This window comes from Coptis chinensis, chromosome 7, assembly GCF_015680905.1.
Source record: "Coptis chinensis isolate HL-2020 chromosome 7, ASM1568090v1, whole genome shotgun sequence".
In the NCBI taxonomy this organism is placed as follows: Eukaryota; Viridiplantae; Streptophyta; class Magnoliopsida; order Ranunculales; family Ranunculaceae; genus Coptis; species Coptis chinensis.
Window position 1 is genome coordinate 82,469,230 of NC_141462.1, and position 21,194 is coordinate 82,490,423.

Consider the following 21,194-nt stretch of genomic DNA (forward strand, 5'->3'; position numbering starts at 1 on the left):
GGCTGCATCAAATGTTTGTTAACGTAATCATTGAGCAGATCAAAGTCAAGAACTTCGGTAGTTCTTAACGCATCTATCATGTCTTCTTCCAGAAAACCAATTGAAGTGGGTGCAGTAGCTTCCATTATTGTGGTGTTTACAGCTTGTAAAGGGGCAACAACATCTTGCGTAGAGCTATCAACAATAGCATGAACCTCATTGGCCTGGGAAAGTCCACTCTTTGAAGGCTGCAGTTGGGTATCTTCAGTTTCTAAGCCAATTTCTATAACAGGTGAAATAGTAGTTGCTGCATCTTTGCTAGTTGCGACGAGTAATGCTTTAGCAGCACTTTGAGGAGCATTATTTTCACATGCTTTGGGCGCCACAACATCAATAGAACGGCTTTGTAAGATTGTGGACTCAACGCTACCGCTAATAAAGTTTTCATCAAGTTTTTGTTTGTTCATTCTATCTTCCTCTGCGGATGCCTTAGTTGACACTTCAGGCGTTTTCCAATCTTCCCAATCATCATCTTGCACTTCATTGGTTAGTTTTCGCTTCTTTTGATTTGAGCCCTCCCCAGAATTGAGCGATAATTTCCTTGGCAAGTAGTCACTTCTAAGATTCGTTCCATTACTTCGACGCTTATCTATCAATTGATCTTTGGGTGCAACATATTGCTCTTGACTCATTTTTGGCCCAGAAAGTTTCTCACGATCATTTTGTCTTTCACTATTCCAACCCCAATAAGCAACCTCATTAGGCCAAGATAAATCAAGAATGTGTTCCTCATGATCACTACTAAAATAAAATTGTAAGTTCTCTGCAGCTCATTTTCCAGTCTCGATATTTGGAATAATAGGGCATTCATCTATAGAGCATCACAAATAAATAACGTCATTTAAACATACAAATATACAACAATGCAAAATCAATAAAACTCAATGTGAGAATTTAATGCTTTTCGTACCTCGTATTTTATTTGGAACACGTATTCCATGGGGATTCCATCGTCCTCGGAGGAGAAAACAATATTTATCCCAGTCTTTGTAACCTTTTGGTAAGCCTTTAAACTTCATCTCAGTCTTCCAGTCCACAATAAAATATGACGACCCATCTTCCTCAATCACGGCGCTATGGGTCGCAAACAAAAGAAACAATTCTTCAAAACCAAAGGGACGCTTGTAGCTTTTTGCCAAGGCTTTAGTTCGTACAAATACCAACCATAGCGGCATCCCGATTCGTATTGGTGCAATCTGCCATAAAGACAATAATCGTGCAACGTCATAATCTAGCGGGATTGTTAAACCTTGGTCCATTTGCGCACACATTACGACCATTTGTCCCTCTTCCACGGGATGATTTGTGCTAAAATTTTCAAGTTGCTTGACATCGAAGTTCTTTAGCTGGCAAAGACCCTTAATTCCTTCCGTACCAATTACGCGAATAATAGATCTTGGCATAGGTGAAGGCTCTAACCATCTTCGTCGAATAATTTCACCAGTACATGTTACCATCGTCATTCCCGCATCTTCATGGCTACTTCGGACTTTCACGTCATACTTATTTCCGCTCATAATTACCATATATAACGATCGGGTATGTTACACTTTTAAGATGATTTGTTCCTAACAAAAGTGAGATACATACTCTTACTTAAACAAAAGTGTACGTAACCTTTTATAAAGATAAAACAAGATTAATCCTTATTAAATAGATAAGGATTAATCCTTTTATAAAGCAAGCTCCTGGTAAAATGGGATACGTACTGTTACTTCAAGCATTGAAGTAATACAGTTTTCACAAATCCCTATTAATCAAAACACCAATTCCACTTTGATCCGTGATTAATCCTTATCTATTTAATTATCAAGATATACCAAAATGACCAACAAATTAAGTTAGTGACCCAAACTAATAAACCTTGGGCTTTTCATCACATCAATATGTTTATATGTCAATAATGTTTATTTAGAATTCATGGTCTAAACACTATACCAGTTATTATGGTTCAGTTTCTTTTCTCTATTTTTTCTTTGCCACATCCAATCAATTCCATATGGCAAAGAGGGGGCAATGTACGTACCTCCACATTCGTACCCTGGCTAACGAATTCATTAGGGACTTAGTCTTTATATTAAGTCTAAGTGGTGATCCTCGATTACTGGACGGCTCCGCGGTTCGAGTTAGCCACTTGACGGCTCTCGTGTGAAGTAGATATCCGGATGGCTCGGTCACCTGAGCGGTCACATGTCCACTTAGCCACTTGGACGGCTCACAGCTCTAGTTAGCCACTTGGACGGCTCACGTGTGAAGTAGACATCTGGACGGCCCAGTCAGTCACCTAAGCCGGTCACATGTTCAGTTAACCAGTCCTATTTAGTAAGAGTCCCTATGCTCTCAGGACTTTTATTTTCTATTTCTATAAATAGGACTCTTCACTTAACAAAGAACTACGTTTTTTAGAGACTTGATTTTGGAAACATATTCTGGATATGTAGGCAGCCATTAAAGGCACAGTCTCATTTTTTATATACAACATCTCCCCCTTGCAGATTCAATAGTGTGTCTGGGTGAATTCATACCCAAACAAAATTATTATACACTTATGATCGATTAATTATTTGTATTATAAGAAAAGTGTTGGTGTTTATGATAAGACAAGTGTAATTTGTGTTTATGTCCAAACGACTTCATCATATCACCCCATAGAAGCCCTAAACGACCCAGCCATACCGTTTGCATGTGCTACTAAATGATTAGCCAAATCTAAAATGCACACACAAACGATGTGGTCAAGTCGTTTGAGTGTTACTCAAACTAACACTCAAACGACGTGACCATATCGTTTGAGTGTATACAAAAACGACGTGTCCATATCGTTTGAGTATATACTCAAACGACCTGGCCATATCGTTTGAGTGTTACTCAAACTAACACTCAAACGACGTGACCATATCGTTTGAGTGCATACTTAAACGATATGACCATATACTCAAACGATATGGACAAGTCGTTTGAGTGTATACAAAAACGACATGTCCATATCATTTTAGTGTATACTAAAACGACATGACCATATCGTTTGAGTGTATACAAAAACAGGCCGGAAAGTTCGTTTTGGCAAGACCGGTTGAATTGGCTGCTGGGTCTGGGCTTTTATGGCAAACTTGTAAATTTTTTTTTTTTTTTAGGGGTTGCCGGGTGTTAGTCCCATTTTATAGAGTGCCAATACCGCGGCCCGTTATTTAAACCCCATGTGCTTCAATAGATCGGCAGGATTGGTCTATCGGCCAGAATTAACAAATATTCTGATCAATCTATAGCATCAATATCGACTTGTCTTGATAAATCACTCAAATCGATGAATTTCTATCAATATTACCAATACAGTGAAAAACAAAACAGTCAATCTTACAAAGAATTTACTAATATATCCTGATGTACAAGATTAGTAGATACAGGTCATACAACTAGCCAATTCCAGACAGTAGTTGATTTCAAAATTTTGATCACAACACTTTGAAAGCCAAGTGAAATTTTAATAGATATTAAATGCAAGAAATGTTTGGCTAATACTTATCTCACTACTCCATTACATTGAAAATTTTACTATATACACACGCATGTCAAATAAATGACACGGAAAAATCAGTGGTGAACTGGTTCAGGAGGCCCTCTTGCTATAGGCATGCCGTTGCTATAACCAGTTCTGGATGGTTTCGCAGTGTCCACATATATAACGCGTCCATTTAGTACCTGGCGGCAAATAACCACTTGACAAAATAAGCTTAAAGGTAATAATGCAATCACGCCACTCATAAACCTTATTCAAGGAAAGAGTACAAAGGCTTTTTACCTTCCCATTCATTTCTTCGCAAGCCTTCTGAGCTTCATCTTCAGAAGCAAAGGTTATAAACCCAAAACCTTTTGATCTGTCTGAAACTCTATCAGATATTATTTTAGCTGCCAAAACCAACAAGTTAGCGCCCAATCTTTGATAATGTTTATTCAAAATTGCAGAATACTGAGGAACAGCACCTTCAATTACTTGGCCGAATTGGGAAAATGATTCTGATAAAGCTTCTTCTGTTGTATAGAATGATAGCCCTGCAATAGCACCAAAGATGGATACATAAGGCCATGCTAAATCTAAGGCCCATGAGAAATCAAAAGAAGACGAAAATATAATTCCACATATAATTAAAGGGAAATTGATCGAAAACAATAATAAATAAACGTAAGAAATGACCTCCAACGAAGAGTTTCGAAGCAACTCCTCTGCAGGAAATGAGATGGTGAGCTGGGCGGGGGCACTATTAAGAGGGTCTGCTGTTCGAGTGTTTCGTGCGAACAAGACTCGACTGATTATTCCTCTGAAAGCCGCCATAGATGAGAAATGAGCTACAGTACAGTAGAGCTGCAGCTTTATTAGGGTGTTTTATTTTAGTGTTACGAAATACCACTGCTTGCAGAAAAGTTTGGGAATTCACGAAATCTCAACAAATTGAGATCTTTTCGACACTTGATGCAAGACTCAGATCAGGTCCTAAATATTTGGCTCCTTTAAAGTTTAAACTGTCATCAGTGATCATCGAGACGGGCTATGCATTCCCTTTCCATATGCTCTACGAAGACTAATCCAGATGCACCTATGCCGATAGTAGGGTCATATTGTGCTCAAGGATATTGGTTTTCTGTTATCCCAGATCCAATGGACTGCGGTTAGATGGACTCATAGACCTATATATAGGAGGCAGATGCAGATTGACCTGTGCGTGCATGCTGATAGACCATCGTGTACCATAGGAATGATCTACGTGTTGTTTCAGTGGTTACAATCACATGCACTTTTGGCTCCCTGTTAAGAAATAACATATGCAAGATGTATCATTTGAACAGATTTACAAGACTATGAAATTCAATCTTCACCAGAAAAACACAAAAACTATTGAAAGAAGGAATCTATATTATACCAGTTTGTTCTAGATTTTAAGCAAATACTGAGCTGAGCACAACAGTAACTGAAAAAGGAAGAAATGTCCTATCACAAATCTACATCCATTTATCGTTCTCGTCACATACACTACACATTTTCACTTTATAATTTGAAGCATTTGTTGTACAAGTAGTTCAAATTCCTGACCACAAACATTCTCTCCTTATTAATCCAACTGCTCCATATTAATCCAACTACAAAGTCTCTACACATGTATACAATCTCCCAAAGTTGACTGGCTACCTCAAAAACAGCAAAGCTCTTTGGGTTGTCTTGACTATCACCTATACAACCTGTGCATATTGTGTGATTCACCATTACCCTGATGAGAACAAGAAGTAAGCTTATATAAGGGAACATCATCTCAACGGCCTACAAACTTGTCAAAATAAATGTGGAGAGAGAGAGAGAGTACCTATACAAAAAGTATTGACAACAATCCAGGTCCTTGAGGATACTATTCACAGAAGAGTAGCTGCCTGACTGATGTTGCTTCTTCAACCAGTCCCTTTTAATAACTCTTCATAGAACATGTCAACAAACCGGTTGTTCTATAAAACAAAACAAATAAGAAGGAAAGTTAGAAAATAGTCAAGACTTTACCTATAAGTACACAAGCATCAACGTTACAAATGCAAAGTATTCTAGTGCACAAATAAATTATTAGTTTTATCGAGGTTCGATTAAAAATTACTATTCATCAGGAAATCAAATCAAAAGCGAAACAATCAGGTAGACTGTCATGAGTGATAGAATCATAGAACGATAGCCTAGATTTTAATATGGGATGGTCCTGGCTTTATCATGCATCATTCTTCAGCACTGATGGTACTATGTTTCCTTATCTGGATATCTGAAGAGTTTCTACTCTCTCTTCATGTCAATTTTACATGGATGCAGTATTTGGTAGGTAACCATACCTGAAACATCTCCACGGTAACAACAATGGATGGGTTGGGAGGTCCCACCCTTCTCCAACAGTCAGGGTCCAAATATTTGTTCTTCTTTATGTCAGATCAATACAGAGTCAATGTTTTCGCTTCATCCCAAGTTGTTTGTTTATTGCAAAATCCCTACGAGTAGATTGCTCCATTGAAGAGCTCCCCTTTCTAAGCACCTCTTGTTTACCCATCTTGAAAGACAGAACAGGATCATACGTAGTGCATCCCAAGAACAAACTGTTGGACACTCTAATACAATGCCACATTCACAGGGATACATTTACTAGCTGTAATCGGAGAGCCTTGCTACAAACTTGCTCTTATTATGATTCATAATCATTAATAGAGATAAAAACATAGTTATCAGACCCAGCCCGGACACTGACCCGGCAAAGGAACTGGGTCACTGGGTCATCGGTTCGACCAGTGGGTCACTGGTTCAACCAGTGGGTCAATATTTAAGTTGAAAATATTATATAATTCACTTAGTACATACATTTTCACGACTTCTTTAGTGGCCCAGGTGGTCTTAGAGCCATTTCATTTTCCAATAAACCAAGGTTCGAGTCTACAGGTTATGCTTTTCAAAATTAAAATGTTTCTTTACTAGTTTACTATTAGATGTTATTTATATTTCTTATATAGTTAATAACTAGCAAGAAAAATTGTTGTGGTGTAATAGTAGAGATCCTAGCTTGTTTAATAGTCACCCAAAGTTCGAGTCTTAGTACCAACAAATTAAAAATTTATAATTTCTAAAGTTAGTTATGGACCGGCGGCTCGGACTAAACCGTCCGGGTTAAAACGGTTTACAAGAAAACCGGACGAGTTAACAGGGTTCGGCCTGGGTCAACTGCATAAACAATCTACTATATGACCCACCCCGGTTTGGTGACCGGGTCGCCGGTTCACCGGGTCAAACCACCGGGCCGGGTTTGATAACACTGGATAAAAACAAAAAACAAACAAAACAAAAACAAATGAACAAAGTTCACGAGGCTAAATCACAGTACTAATTTATAAAATTCGTGGTGAAAATACAGTATATTAGAAAGAACAAACCTGTACAAGCCTCATAAGTGTATCACGAACTTTATCTCTTGTAATGCCTAGTCCATTAATTGGAGTAGTTGGTGTGAGAGATGGAGGTGGAGTAGGTGGTGGGAAGGCTTGAAGTAGAGGAGCACCATAGGGCTGCTGTAAACTCACGGGAGACTGGAGAGGGGGCACAGTTGGCGTGGAAGAAGATGTTGATGGTATCATATATGTAGACAAAGGAGGTTGCATAAGAAATACTGATGGCTTTACAAGATTAGTGACATGGGTCTCAGAAAAAATTGGGGAAGGGCAATGATGGTCCAGACCTAGGCTTAAGGTGCATATGGTATTTCCAGGGCTGGTACAGTGGTGGGTACATTTGGTGAACGGAATGATGGAGGGATTACTGCAGGAGGTTGGTATTGTCCAGGGTTTGCTGCATTCGAAGCGTTTGTTATACTGGTAGCTGTCTGCAAAAACATGGCCACAAGAAAAGTCAAAGTTACAGGGAGCCATAGAGGTCACAGAGTAAAACAGAGAAATTACCAATGACAGGCAGCTATACACAATATTCCCCCCCCCCACACACACACACAAAAAAAAAATGAAGCAAAACAAAATAAAATCTTATTGCTCATAAATAAACTACCAAGATAACAGAAGTGGCTCTGTCTTATGCATCAAACTTTACAGAGCGTGTGGTCTCAATGATGTGTCAAATTTTGTTTATAATATGTGAAGCTCATGCATACTAAAGAATAGTTGTGAAAGTGTATCCACAGTTTTCAAGCAAACCTCAAGGTAAAATGACAACAATTTGTCTCTAACACCGTCTCATAAAACAAAAATATATATAAAAGAAAAGAAGAAGATGGGGATAGGGTATTAAGATCATTTACATTACAAAATTTAAGAAAAGAAGAAGATGGGGATAGGGTATTAAGATCATTTACATTAAAAAATTTAAGAAAAGAAGAATCCTCCGGAGCGTTCGCTATGTTAGGTGCAGTTGAATTTGAAGATGGTGACTCCAGCAGGACCTCCATCACATTTTTCCTGACTGTTTCCGATTCCTCAAAATCGCTGCCAAGAAATATTAGCATGTAAAGCAGATGAGATTCGTTAAATATTTGGTCCACGTATAAAAAACAGTTGAATTAAGAAAACTAATACACAAGTCTCCACCTTAGCAACCTAAAGCGTGGGACAAGGATGCCGCTTGAGCACTCAAGTCGCGCTTTCCCGCTTTTAATTCGAAAATGTGCACAAAGCGCGTTTACCAAAATTTATGAGCGCGCTCTCCCATTTTACAAAACGTTTTGCTGTTCTCATACTCTTAGGTGTCATCACATGTCTCAATTTAGCAGACTAGTAATACCAGACCACATGGTTTATTGGTTTTGGTGCAAAAGTCATTACTTTTTGAGAATGTCAAGCAACAAAATGTTTGATCAACACGTCAAGCACTCAACTAACAATGAATTTACGATTTAAAAGTTGAGTTTGACTAATGAGTATACTACAACTAGGGCCATCTACGACACTAGATTTTTCACTTAAATCATTACATTTCTTATTAAAAAAATAAAATAAAAATACAACAAGTAAAACCTCTTTAAGTATTCCTTTTGATTTTTCTCCATATAATGTGTTGTATATGTACACTTTTATATACACAGATGCACGCTCTAAGAGCGCTCTGAATAAAGGTAAAATTTTACGTTAGGCGCTTTTAGCTGCGTTCACGCTTTAAACTTCCACACGCTCACGCATTGTGTTTTGGTTGCTAAGGTCTCCACCCATATTACACCACATACAACTGGATAAGTAGGATAACATAGAGAAAAAACAGGATATCCACATTAGTAGTTTCAACAGACGATAGAGACTAGAGAGTTTAAGAAAATGTACATGCAAGGTTTAACGAGGCTACTGAATCAGTCCTCTTAGTCATTTCTGGACTATATAACTGATCAGTATTTAAGTACTAACTACTAACTACAACATGGTACTCATTCTTGTATAACTATAACTTTTAATCTAAAAACCCATTTATGAAATATGAAATAAATGTGGAGAGACAGTTACCAGACAAAAACTATAATATAATAATCATAACGGGACCAATTCTAGATGTGATGAAAGTGTTTTGATTTTGTGTACAATATGGACTTAAACCCAACATTAGTAGATGCTAAGAACTGGCTACGTTATCTAAGCACCTTATATCTTGAAGATATGATGACTAAAATCTTGAAATATTACTGAAATGCATAACGCCATCTCTAATCACCTTACATGAGCCACTCAACTTATGGAGAACCAGCTTACCACCTTTTGATAGGTACTTGCCTTTTCAAGATGCTAACTTCCACTTACATCTCTCCATCATCAGTTCCAAATAGATTTAGATCTCTACCCACCACCCAAGGTTAACTCAAGAAGCTTTCCTCGTTAAGGAGGAGAAACCATTTATACTTACGATGATACGTTCTTTTATTCTTTTGAGAACATGAACTATATCGTGTATTCCAATAGAAAGGTTCAAACAACAAAAACTAAAAAGACCATCTAAGAACATGAGTCGTATACGAATACTACAAATTAGTTGATGAGCATGTTGAAGTGGCAGAATCTAATATTACCTCTTAGTTGAAGATACTTTCAGCTTTGGAGGGACCTTAGAGTAGGCACGGAGTATCCTGAAAGAAGAAACATACGACTTAAAGACCAATAAAAGAGGAATCACTGATTTCGTATCTCAAACACATAGTTATGTTCTAAATGCAACATAAAAGAACCTGTTGATTTGTTTCCGGAAATGAGATCATATGTAAGACTTCTCAGTACATAATGACCCCAAAAAGAAAAAAAAACGCATAAATAACATAGAAAAAGCTAAAACTATATACAGATTGTATAGGAAGCACTTGTTTTCGCATAACAATATACCTACTGAATAAATCTTCAACAGCTTCACAATCAGATGAATTGTAGAACCATATCCCATTAACTTCTTGGGCAGCATTCTTATATAGCAAATATGGGATCGTCATCTCGTATTCAAATTCTCCCAAGAGATCCTCCACCAAATTATCTGAAAGAACATTACAATTGCAATTGTCAACCAAACATACATGCTTAAAAAGTAAGAATATCATTCAAGAAAAGAAGTAACAAAAAAAAAAAAAAAAACCTGTATTTTTCCGATTCATTACAACAAACTGGAACCGAGGTTGACTAGTCCTACATCACCCAAAAAAAAAAAAAAACTAAACAAATAATCTAAAATCAAGAAAATCAAGAAAAAAAAATATTATTCTTACGTACCGTTTAACAACAAAGAGCGATCCTTCAACATCTCTACGACTCTGCCAAACAAAAAAATAATATTAAAACCAAGAAAGTAAGTAAACAAAAAGGAAGTTAGTAGTTAAACGAACCCATTCATTCTTATCAATGTTGAATTTGTAAAAAGTGACATGACCAGCTGTGATCAATATCTCTTCAATTGATGGGTCGATTCTTTGTAGAACTTTTAGGTTTATTATTTTTGTGGCTTCTTGATTTAGGTCTGGTTTTATTTTCTGTCCGGTTTTTTTATTAATAGGTGACATTTTTTTTTGTTTTCTAGAATGAAAAATTAATAAAACCCTCGCGAATTTATACTACTTCTAGGCTATGCTTACTAGCATTTGAAAGAGACTGAGCTGGGTTTATCAGTGGAAAATGTCGGTATTTATATATAGCTTTGATATATTCCGATATTATTGTTTTATCGGTATATACTATAGAAATGTTCTTCACTTCTCCTTTTTGATATTTCATGTTTCTACTTTGTGGTGCTTGGATCCGTTGACACGAACACTAACACTAATGTTGTTGCATCCATTGTGATAGGAGAAGGCGATGCTGTCGAAAGTTGTTGTTGCTCTTTAGATTTTGGAATTGAGGGTGAAAATAAAGGAAGAATTGAAGAAACACAACCACCATAAAACCATTTGAAATATTTTGAGCCTTCAATGATAATGTCTATCTTGCTTTTAAAGTGTTGTGATTACCCACTTGACACGGTAAGAGAGTAATATTCTCATTAAAGAATATTAAGCACGCATTAAGCATAAGTAGAGATCGCAGCGTACTCAGGACATCGTCCTCCAAGATCGACTCGCGAGCAGCTCGCTTTATATAGGTGGTACACTTTAGCTCGCTCAAGAACGTTCCAAGAAGACTGAACGACCTAGCGCAGAACGCTTCGAATAAAGACACTGCACTTTTCCTAATCCAAAGGTAATCATTATCAAAGTCTTACCTGTACTTCCAATTACCGGGAACTATGAATTACTACACCCACTCTCAATGATCACCGCTTTTCTACTAGAACCAACTTAACACTCATTCATAATCTCCACCCTACATATGTATAGGAGAGTACACGTGTCTCGAAGATCAATACTCTCTTATGCCTATAAATACCACCTACATGAACTACGTGAGACCTGATTCTTCTCTCCCCCCAGAATCAAGAGAAGATATCGTGGCAAAACTCCTAAGCGAACTCGGTCTTCCCAAATCCAAACCCCTTCTTCTTCCTCCCATATATGTAAATGAAAAACACACCTTTACAGACACCATATGACTTGAAATTGCATAATTTGTAGTAAAATGAACAAGTCTTATATTTAATGAAAATGGTGGGTTTACTTTTAGGAACTTCTTAGTTCCTAGAGCCTAAAATAAACTTCAGCTTTTGCATTCACCCAAAAAATATTTATGAATCGTTTTTTTGGGTAGCCATGCAGGGATTGCAAACCCTTGGGGTTATGGGGTTTATAAAATACGGGCTTTTAATAGGGCTATCAAGTTCAAACTTCAATAGGTATGTCCACAACCCACCCATATTATTTGGGATCGGGCTCGGGATATACTTCACCAACACGACTTCCTCTATGACTCTGTCTCAGTTATCTATTGCTAACTTCTCTCAACTCCAACACGATCATGCCACGGGCTCTTCCCACAACTCTAGCCGATCTTATTTCTCCACATGATCAGGAAAACGTGGCACCACTTCACTTCTCTACTGCTTATAAAAAAAGCAAAAATATCTACTATCTATATACTAAAGCAGAGACCTCTAATAGAGGATTTTCTCTCTCCTATGTGGCACTCTAATATGAGAGTTAGTTTTTTTTTTCTCTCTCTTATGTCAAGCTCTAATATGAAAGATAATCTTTTCTAATATCCTACAATCTCACGTACATAGAACCTCTTTGGAGAGTTTTAGTGTATTTCTAATTCTTATATTTGGAGAGTTGGAGTGTATTTCCACTTCTTATATATTTGATCAGATAAACAAAATTGCTAAAAAATATGTGATTTATAAAAGGTTACGAATCAAACATTTTTAGTGTTCAAATTCTTATATATTTGATCATATAAAAAAATTTGCTAAAAATATGTGATTTGTAGAAACTAATTCCATATTACAAATCATACAATTTTAATAAAGCACCGACTTATTTTGAATATATCCTTAACACTGTCTCAAAACATACTTAAAAACAATTATACAAAAAATAACATCACAAAATATATAATAGAAAATTAAAAAAAAATAACGGCAAAGTAATAATGACAAATATTTTTAAAAAATATATAATAATGAATGAAACTAAAGTAAAAAAACAATTAATGGGGAACCAAAAACTAGATGCAAATGCATCAAACTATAACCTCAAATAATATTTAACAGAAAATCAGAAACTGGATGCAAATGCAAGTATTTAAACTAATCTTAAAAAGTAATATATAGAAAATTGGAATATGGATACAACTGCATTAAACTAACCTCAAAGAATAATTAACGGAAAATCAAAACTTTGATACAAATATATCAAACTAACATAAAAAAATAATTGTCAGAAAATCGGAAACTGGATGCAAATTCATTGAGCTAACCCTCAAAGATTAAATTAACGGGAAATCAGAAACTTGATGCAAATGCATTGAACTAACATCGAAGAAAAATTAATTATAAATTAGAAACATGATGCAAATGCGTGGAACTAATATTAAAAATTAATTAACGGGAAATCGAAAACCGGATGCAACTACATTGAACTAATCTAAAAAAAATAAACTGGATGCAAATGCATTGAACTAACCTCAAGAAATAATTAACGGGAAATCGAAAATTAGATGTAAATTCATTGAACTAACCTCAAACAATAATTAACGGGAAATCGGAAACTAGATGCAAATGCAATTTTATCAAATAATAAGCGAGAAATCAGAAACTGGATGAAATGCATTAAACTAATCTCACGAAATAATTAATGGGAAATCAGAAACTGGATGCAAATGCATTGAACTGACCTCAAAGAACAATTAACAGGAAATTGGAAATTGGATGCAAATGTATTGAACTAATCGAAAAGAATAATTAACGAGAAATCAGAAACTGGATGCAACTACATTGAACTGATCTCAAAAAATAAATAACAGGAATTGAAAATTGGATGCAACTGCATTGAACTAACCTCAAAATATAAATAACGAAAAATCAAAAACTATATGCAAATGCATTGAACTAACCTCAAAACATAGTTTAGTTATATTGTGGTAATATCTCGATAAGTATAGTTTTGTATTTAAAATGGTGTTTATCTTATCTCTTTCTGTATGATTGGAAACTCCTTGCTATTCAAGTAGCTTCAATATATATGAACTTCACCTTATTAGACAATCTCACAAAACTTCAATCAAACTTCTATTATTAAACAACAAAATAAAGTTGAAGGGTTTTATCAAATGTGAGTTATTTTTTTTTAATGGAGAGTGAGGTTTTCATGTTATAAGAAATTTGGTTGAGTGATTAATATAATATTAATATATAATAGTTATACATATTTGCAAATATTTTTCAGAATAATTAATATAATAACACCCGTTCATAGATAATCTTTGAATATTCCACATAGTGAGAACACCCGTTCATAGATAATTTTTGAATATTCCACATAGTGAGTCATGCATAATTTAAATAATAATTAATGGAAAATCGGGAACTGGATAATCTTCGATGATCCCACATAGTAAATCAAGCATAATTTACTTTTTATGTCATGTTTGCAAATACACTACAGATAAATCAATAGAAGTTGGTATTACACACCACATTGAATAATTAAAAGGAAATCGGAAACTGGATTCAAATACATAATAGAGCTCAAAGAGTGATTAACCGGAAATCGGAAACTTTATGCAAATGCAATAAACTAAACTCAAAAAGTAATTAACTAGAAATCGGAAACTGGGTGCAATTGCATTAAACTGACGTCAGATAATAGCTAACGGGGAATTAGAAATTGGATGCAAATCCCTGAAAAATAATTAACAGAAAATCGGAAACAGTATGCAAATACATCAAACAAACCTCATATAATAATTAATGGGAAACCGGAAACTGGATGCAATTCAAATGCATTGAATTAAACTCAAAAAATAATTAATAGAAAATCAAAAACCGAATGCAACTGTATTGAACTAACCTCATAGAATAATTTGTGGGAAATCAGAAACTAAATGCAAAATACATTAAAATAATCTCAAAGAATAATTAATGGGAAATCAGAAACCGAATATAATTGCATCGAACTAACCTCAAAGCACAAATAATCATAAACTAAATGCAAATGCATTGAACTAACCTTAAAGAGTTATTAACGGGAAATCGGAAACTGAATCCAAATGCAATGAACTAATCTCAAAGACTAATTAATGAAACATTGAAAAATGGATGAAACGGCACTGAACTAATCTAAATGAATAATTAATGGGAAATTATAAATTCGATGTAACTACATTGAACTAACCTTAAAAAATAATTAACGGGAAATCGGAAACTTGATGCAAATGCATTGAACTAACCTCAAAGAACAATTAACATAAAATCGAAAATTAGATGCAACTGCATTGAACTAACCTCAAAGAATAATTAACGAAAAACTAAAAACTGGATGCAACTGCATAAAACTAAAATCAGAGATTAATTAATGGGAAATCATAAATTGGATACAAATGCATTGAAATAGCCTAAAAAATAGTTAACTGGAAATCAGGAGTCGAATGTAACTGCATCGTGCTGACCTCAAAGCATAAATGTCTGCATTTTTAGCCTTCTCACATGAGTAATTAGGAACCTAAAACGAAAGTGAGTTTATAAAAATAGAGTCTTATATGTATGCAAACTGTATAGAAATTGTAAACTATCAAACTAACCTAGAAAAACAATTAACGGGAAATCAGAAACTAGATGCAGATGCATTGAACTAACCTCAAAGAGTAATTAATGGGAGATTGGAACCTGGATGCAAATGCAATGAACTAATCTCAAATACTAATTAACGAAACATCGAAAACTGGATACAACATCTTCAATTAACCTTAATGAATAACTAACAGGAAATCATAAAGTGGATGCAATTGCACTGAACTAATCTAAAATAATAATTAACGGGAAATCGGAAACTTGATGCAACTGCATTAAACTAATCTCAAAGAATAATTAATGAGAATTTGGAAACTAGATGCAACGTACTACATTAAACTAACATCAAAGAATAATTAATGGAAAATCAGAAACTTGATGCAAATGCATTGAACTAATAACCCTAAAACATATTTGTATTATATGTAGGAGGAATAAATATCTCCACAAATATAATTTTACAATTTAAGTAGTGTTTATCATAATTCTTTTATTGTAATTGGGAATGTCTTGCTATTCAAGTAGCTTCAATATTATCTTCGCCACATTAGGCATTCTTACAAAACTTCAATCAAACTTCTATTGTTAAACCTAACAATAAAAAGAAGTCGATGAGTTTTATCAAGGTTTGATGCTTCCTTTTTATAGAGCTATGCATAGTGGTGCAATAAATTTAAATGAGTAATTAATATAATTTTCATATCTCATAGCTATGCATAGTTGCTAATATTTTTTAGAATAATTTAATATAATGGCACCTGTTCGTAGGACACGTTCATGTGATAAATCTTTTCAAGTAGGAGTAGTGTATTCTTTGAGGATATGAAAATAATCAATCTATTTTAGTGATTTGTACACATTAGTACGTAAATAAAATTTGGTGATGATGATTTCTTGCTAAATCACCATAAATCTAATAAAACTATTATACAAGCTAGATGGAGTTTAAGATAATTCCATTTAAAAATTACAAATTAATATCTTAAACCACAAAGTGAAGATGCTATCTCAATTTGATCTCTTAGTTTCCAAATGCTTATGCACCATAATCACTGCTCATTAACGTATTTCAGTTTATTTTTAATAAAAATATATTGTGATTCAAAAATTTGCCGCTAAATCACCATAAATCTAATAAAACTATTATACAAGCTAGATCAAGTTTAAGATAATTCTATTTAAAAATTACGGATTAATATCCTAAACCACAAAGTGAAGTGGCTATCTTAATTTGATCCCTTAGTTTCCAAGTACTTATGCACCATTATCGCTGCTCATTAATGTATTTCGGTTTATTTTCAATAAAAATATATTCTGATTCGAAAATATGCCGCTAAATCATTATAAATCTAAGAAAACTATTATACAAGCTAGATCGAATTTAAGTTAATTATATTTGAAAAATATGGATTAATATCATAAACCACAAACTGAAGAGGCTATCTCAATTTGATCCCTTAGTTTCCAAGTATTTATGCACCATAATCGCTGCTCATTAACTTCTTTCGGTTTCTTTTCAATAAAAATATATTCTGATTCGAAAATTTGTGTAAAACATTTTGTAAAAACCTTTTCAGCACACAAAATATTTAATAGATCCCGGTGGCGTATGCCCGGGTCCAAAATCTAGTATCAACTCAAAACGAGTAGTGGCTACAATATTTGGATAATAATACACACGGACACTTATCTCTATCTAAATCAATGATTACCATTAGTAGGTCGGTTAAGTAGGTCTGTGTATCATTACTGACTCAAAACCACATTCTCAAACTCGTCTTCTATTCAAAGCTTGTTCAGTTGTTTGTTGCTACAGCTTATTAGGTACTTACTTGTCTTTGTCTATCTACTAACTACGTTAATAAGTTTCGATTGTTTTTCAATTATCTTAGAAAATATCAATGATACTTGTATGTTACTGTGATGTAATTGAGGCTTTCAATTAATCACGGCCAAAACAAGAGTCGCAATGAAACTTTTCAATGATCACGTGGACAAGAAGAAACGTTTGGTGGAGCGTTTCGAAGAAGGTCACGTATTTAAATATAGTGTAGATGAGGAGAAATATGCAATGGAGCTTGTTAACAATCGTGTGGACGAAGAGGAAACTACTGCTGCGGAGCCTGCTGAAAATAAGGTTTTTCTTTTGAGTTATGAATTGTTTTGTACTGTGGTATGGTGAACGCCCAGTTTAAACAACTAGGACACAACCAAAGGCCCTTCCATCCAGTAGTTTTTGCCATATACACAGAGTGGACGGCTTTCGATCACCCTCATTTGTATACTACTTCTTGCTTGCAGAGTTGCAGGACATTATTCGTAAATCTAGCACTAGCTCTGAATATTGTTATAGTGCTAACCGCTTACTTCAATTCCCTATTCTTCCATAACTTGAGTCATTCTTTTATTTTATTTTGTATGCAGTTTCTCATTGTTTCTCTATTTGATTTTTTTTGTTTATATATGTCCTCATTCTTCAGGGTTAATCTGTATAAACTTCTCCTGAGCTATACAATTGAATTAAAGAATAAGTGGTTCTCCATGCTAATATATGAAATTCTGAATCAAGAAGTTCTCATTGCAAACTCTGCATTATCTCTTTACGATGTTTATTTTTATGTCTGCATTTTTTATGGTATAGTTTAATGTTGTCATGCAATTCATCTTCTATGTTTTGTTTGGTATGGGTTTTTTATCTTTCTTTTTGGTGTCTACCATGTACTCGTCCCTGCTGTTGTTTTATTGACCATTCTTCTTCTATATTGGTACTAAGAAATGTTTCGCTCTATTATTGTGTTTCTATGTAGATCATGAAGATAAACATGAGGGTGATGAAAACTATTCCTTTAGAAGTGATGGAATACGACACTATAAGGAAAGTGAAAGCTAAATTTTCAGAAACTGAAGGTGTTTCAATGATGAATCTAAAGAAGTTATTCTTTGGTGCTAATAGCCTTGACAGTGATAATAAATTGGTTGATTATGGCATAAAAGAAGGTTCTACTCTCAATCTGTTTCTCCACTCTGGAGCCAAAATACAGATAGAGGTGAAGCTGTCACATTATAGTAAGACAATCAATGGATACGATGGACACCATTCGTAGTGTCAAGGCCAAGATCCTGAGCAAGGAGGGAATCACCGGAAGCCAACATGATCTTATCTACTTGGGAGAAGAGCTCGACAATAGTCGAACTCTAGCAGCTTACAACATTGAAGCAGGGTCCATCCTTTACGCAATATTTAGATTTGGAGATGCTATACAGATAAGTGTTAGCATTGAACAAGACAAGAGAACTATTAATCTTAAAGTGAAAAATTGGTATACTATAAGGAATGTCAAGAATGTGATTGAAAGCATGGAGGGTGTAAGGGAGTGATATCCCCCTTTAGGAATATCAGGCGCGTACTCAGCACGGTGGAAATATCACACCGACCTGTGGAACCAGATCGCATCTACAAGCTAAGAGAACGTTCCAGCACAGTTTGTGCCAGCACGCGAACCAGGCTATAACGTGACTCAGCTTGCCTTCTAGAAGCAATCATGAACAAAGAGGCACATGCACGAATCACTGTCACCAGCTACTAACCACTGCCGCAAGCTACTTGCCCAGACTACTAATCTCCATCATCACAGTAGACCTATAAAGATAGTTCTCGCGCGCCTCCTTGATCTAGACCCTACATAGGTGATACACTTTACATGTGGTGGGCGAGGATTCATTCTCAACATCTATAAATACCCCTCCTATGAACTACGCCAGACCTGATTCTTCTCTCCCTCACGAATCAAGAGCAAGATACGTAGGCAGTTCGCTTCTAAACTAAACTCGGTCCCAATAATAACCCTTTCCAGTTCCTATCCAACTGTATTTGTAAAGGAAAGCTGAATCACGCCTTTACATTGGCGCCGTCTGTGGTCTCGATTACTTGAGACATCATCTTCATACAAACTAAAAGAACCAAACACCAAAAACCAAATATCTCAATCCCACGAAGCATGGCAAGCCTCGAAGCTCAAGTTCAAGGCCTCGTAAACCAGTTAGGCTTAACCAAAGAGAGCATTTCCTTGCTCAGGCAAGAAAATGCTGCTCTTCGTGCACAAGTTGACACTCAACAACAGCCAGCTGGTAACGTCGCTGAGAACGGCATCAACGAAGTTAATCAGCAGATTAATGAGCTGTCGCAACTAGGGGTGGGCAATGGGCGAGGCGGGCTAGCCTAGGCCTAAACATTTAAAAGCTTTCAAATATTAGGGCGGTCGGCCCGCCCTAAAGTCGACATCGGGCGGGTCACAAGTCTAAACCTCAAGCCCTTACCCCTACCCTAAGCCCTTTTAAAGGCTTTAGTATTGGGCCTATATATTTTCTTTTTTTTACTACATCGGTTTAAAAACTCATTTATATTACAAAATGTACAATAATCTACAAACTCAAAGTCCAACCAATTTAGTAATAATCTTGTATAAGTCCAAAAATTTAAAATGCACATCCACAATCTAATGAACTGAAGTACATCGAGAGTTCGGAATTTGTTCTTCTTTGTACTCAAACCTCACTAAAATTACATTTTAAATTGAAATGCATAGACAAATAATTATATTATCATTTTAAAGGAAGAAGTAATAGATATAAAGAATGAAACCATTCGCAAGTTCCTAGGTCGGTTCAAAGCTGAACTGTTATGCATGGAGAGTGGCCTCAAAGAGTCTTTTGCCACACTGGCATTCTCCAACACCTGTCGGGTGCGTAACACAGACCTCTCTAGGTCGCTGATGAGATCGCGTCCAGAAACCCTGTCAGAGCTGTATGCTTGGGTTGACAAATATATTAAGCAGCAAGAAGGTTTGCGACACCACGGTCTATCAGACGACCAAGAAGTCGCGGCGATCTCTGACGACACTCCACTTGCCAAAAAACGATCCAGGTCGCAAGCACCCAAATCAGGCAACCGCTTGGATAACAACAGAGAGTTCGCTGTCCTGACACGCTCTCCCAGCTACATACTGGAAAAGATCAAGCGATCCTCATACTTCCAAAGATAGCGCGTCACAACCCCGCGGATCGACGACATGCCCTATCAAGCGCATTCCACAAAGCAAAATGTCACGAGACCGATGCTTGCTGGGGGCTCAAACATTATCTCCAAGATCTCATTGAAGACGGACATATAAAACAGTACACCAACATTGCTGACGGCGACTTGCGCCACAAGCTTATGGCCCGCCAAGTGCGTAGCAAATCTCCACCCTTCAAGGAACGCCAAAACATCCAAGCTCGCTCCCGCAGCAGAGGACGCCCCGTCGACCGTTCCCAGCATGATCGCCGCCCACGTCGCGATCATCGACAACGGCGTAACCATCCATATGATCACTTTCCCGGATGATTACATTACTTCTTCGAGAAAACGAAGGCGTGTCGGTGCTCTTCAAGAAGTCTATCATTTTTCTTCACAAGCAGCACACGCCCCGCGACATTCGGGTTGCCATTCAGGGGATATCACCTTAACAGAGGCTAACCTCACCAAGGTCTGCCTCCCTCACAACGATGCGCTTGTCGTCTACGTCAGGATCAGCGACTGGACAGTTAAGCGCGTCCTGATAGACCCTGGCAGCTCATGCGACATTTTGTTCTACCACACAATTCAGGAGATGAACCTACCCAAGTCAGTCTTCATAGATCCTATCGCTCCTCTTTATGGGTTCAATGGCTCCAGAGCCGACCCAATCGGTGACATTATATTCCCAGTTTCAGTGGGATCAAGAGAGGATAAAGTTAGCTTCAACACGCGTTTCAGCGTCTTGGACATTAAGTCGTCCTACAATGCCATCCTAGGACGGCGATGGATTCATCAAATGCAGGTCGTACCGTCTACACTGCATCAAGTCCTCCGTTTTCCAGGCCCTAGGGGCATGATGGAGCTTTGAAGCAACCAGCTCGAAGCCTATCACTGTAATCAAATCCTCTC

At 36.3% G+C, this 21,194-nt stretch overlaps 2 protein-coding genes and 1 pseudogene across 4 annotated transcripts; 1 reads left to right on the forward strand and 2 right to left on the reverse strand.

The window, feature by feature from the left end:
* Window positions 1-3,381: 3,381 nt before the first annotated feature.
* On the reverse strand, window positions 3,382-5,296 carry LOC147489352 (uncharacterized). The gene is made up of 7 exons (XM_086574621.1): window positions 5,106-5,296; window positions 4,956-5,003; window positions 4,774-4,840; window positions 4,232-4,295; window positions 4,021-4,089; window positions 3,839-3,945; window positions 3,382-3,738 (listed from the first exon to the last, which is right to left on the reverse strand). Exons 1-7 carry the CDS (start codon window positions 5,294-5,296, stop codon window positions 3,631-3,633), a joined length of 654 nt encoding a protein of 217 aa, XP_086430747.1. The 3' UTR covers window positions 3,382-3,630.
* Window positions 4,929-10,672, reverse strand: LOC147489353 (mRNA-decapping enzyme-like protein; annotated as a pseudogene). Its single transcript, XR_015202104.1, has 9 exons — window positions 10,401-10,672; window positions 10,288-10,328; window positions 10,154-10,203; window positions 9,910-10,054; window positions 9,603-9,659; window positions 7,911-8,040; window positions 6,982-7,427; window positions 5,394-5,529; window positions 4,929-5,300 (listed from the first exon to the last, which is right to left on the reverse strand). The product of XR_015202104.1 is annotated as an mRNA-decapping enzyme-like protein (transcript).
* A 6,245-nt stretch (window positions 10,673-16,917) lies between these two features.
* Window positions 16,918-18,587, forward strand: LOC147489354 (uncharacterized). 2 transcript variants are annotated; one of them, XM_086572392.1, is made up of 3 exons: window positions 16,918-17,053; window positions 17,164-17,366; window positions 18,037-18,587. In XM_086572392.1, the coding sequence occupies exons 2-3, from the start codon at window positions 17,199-17,201 to the stop codon at window positions 18,331-18,333; spliced, it is 465 nt and encodes a 154-aa protein (XP_086428518.1). In that variant the 5' UTR covers window positions 16,918-17,053; window positions 17,164-17,198; the 3' UTR covers window positions 18,334-18,587. The 2 variants fall into 2 exon arrangements, with proteins under 2 accessions (XP_086428518.1, XP_086428519.1); XM_086572393.1 differs by lacking the exon at window positions 16,918-17,053 and having other exon boundaries at window positions 17,062-17,366.
* Window positions 18,588-21,194: the final 2,607 nt, after the last annotated feature.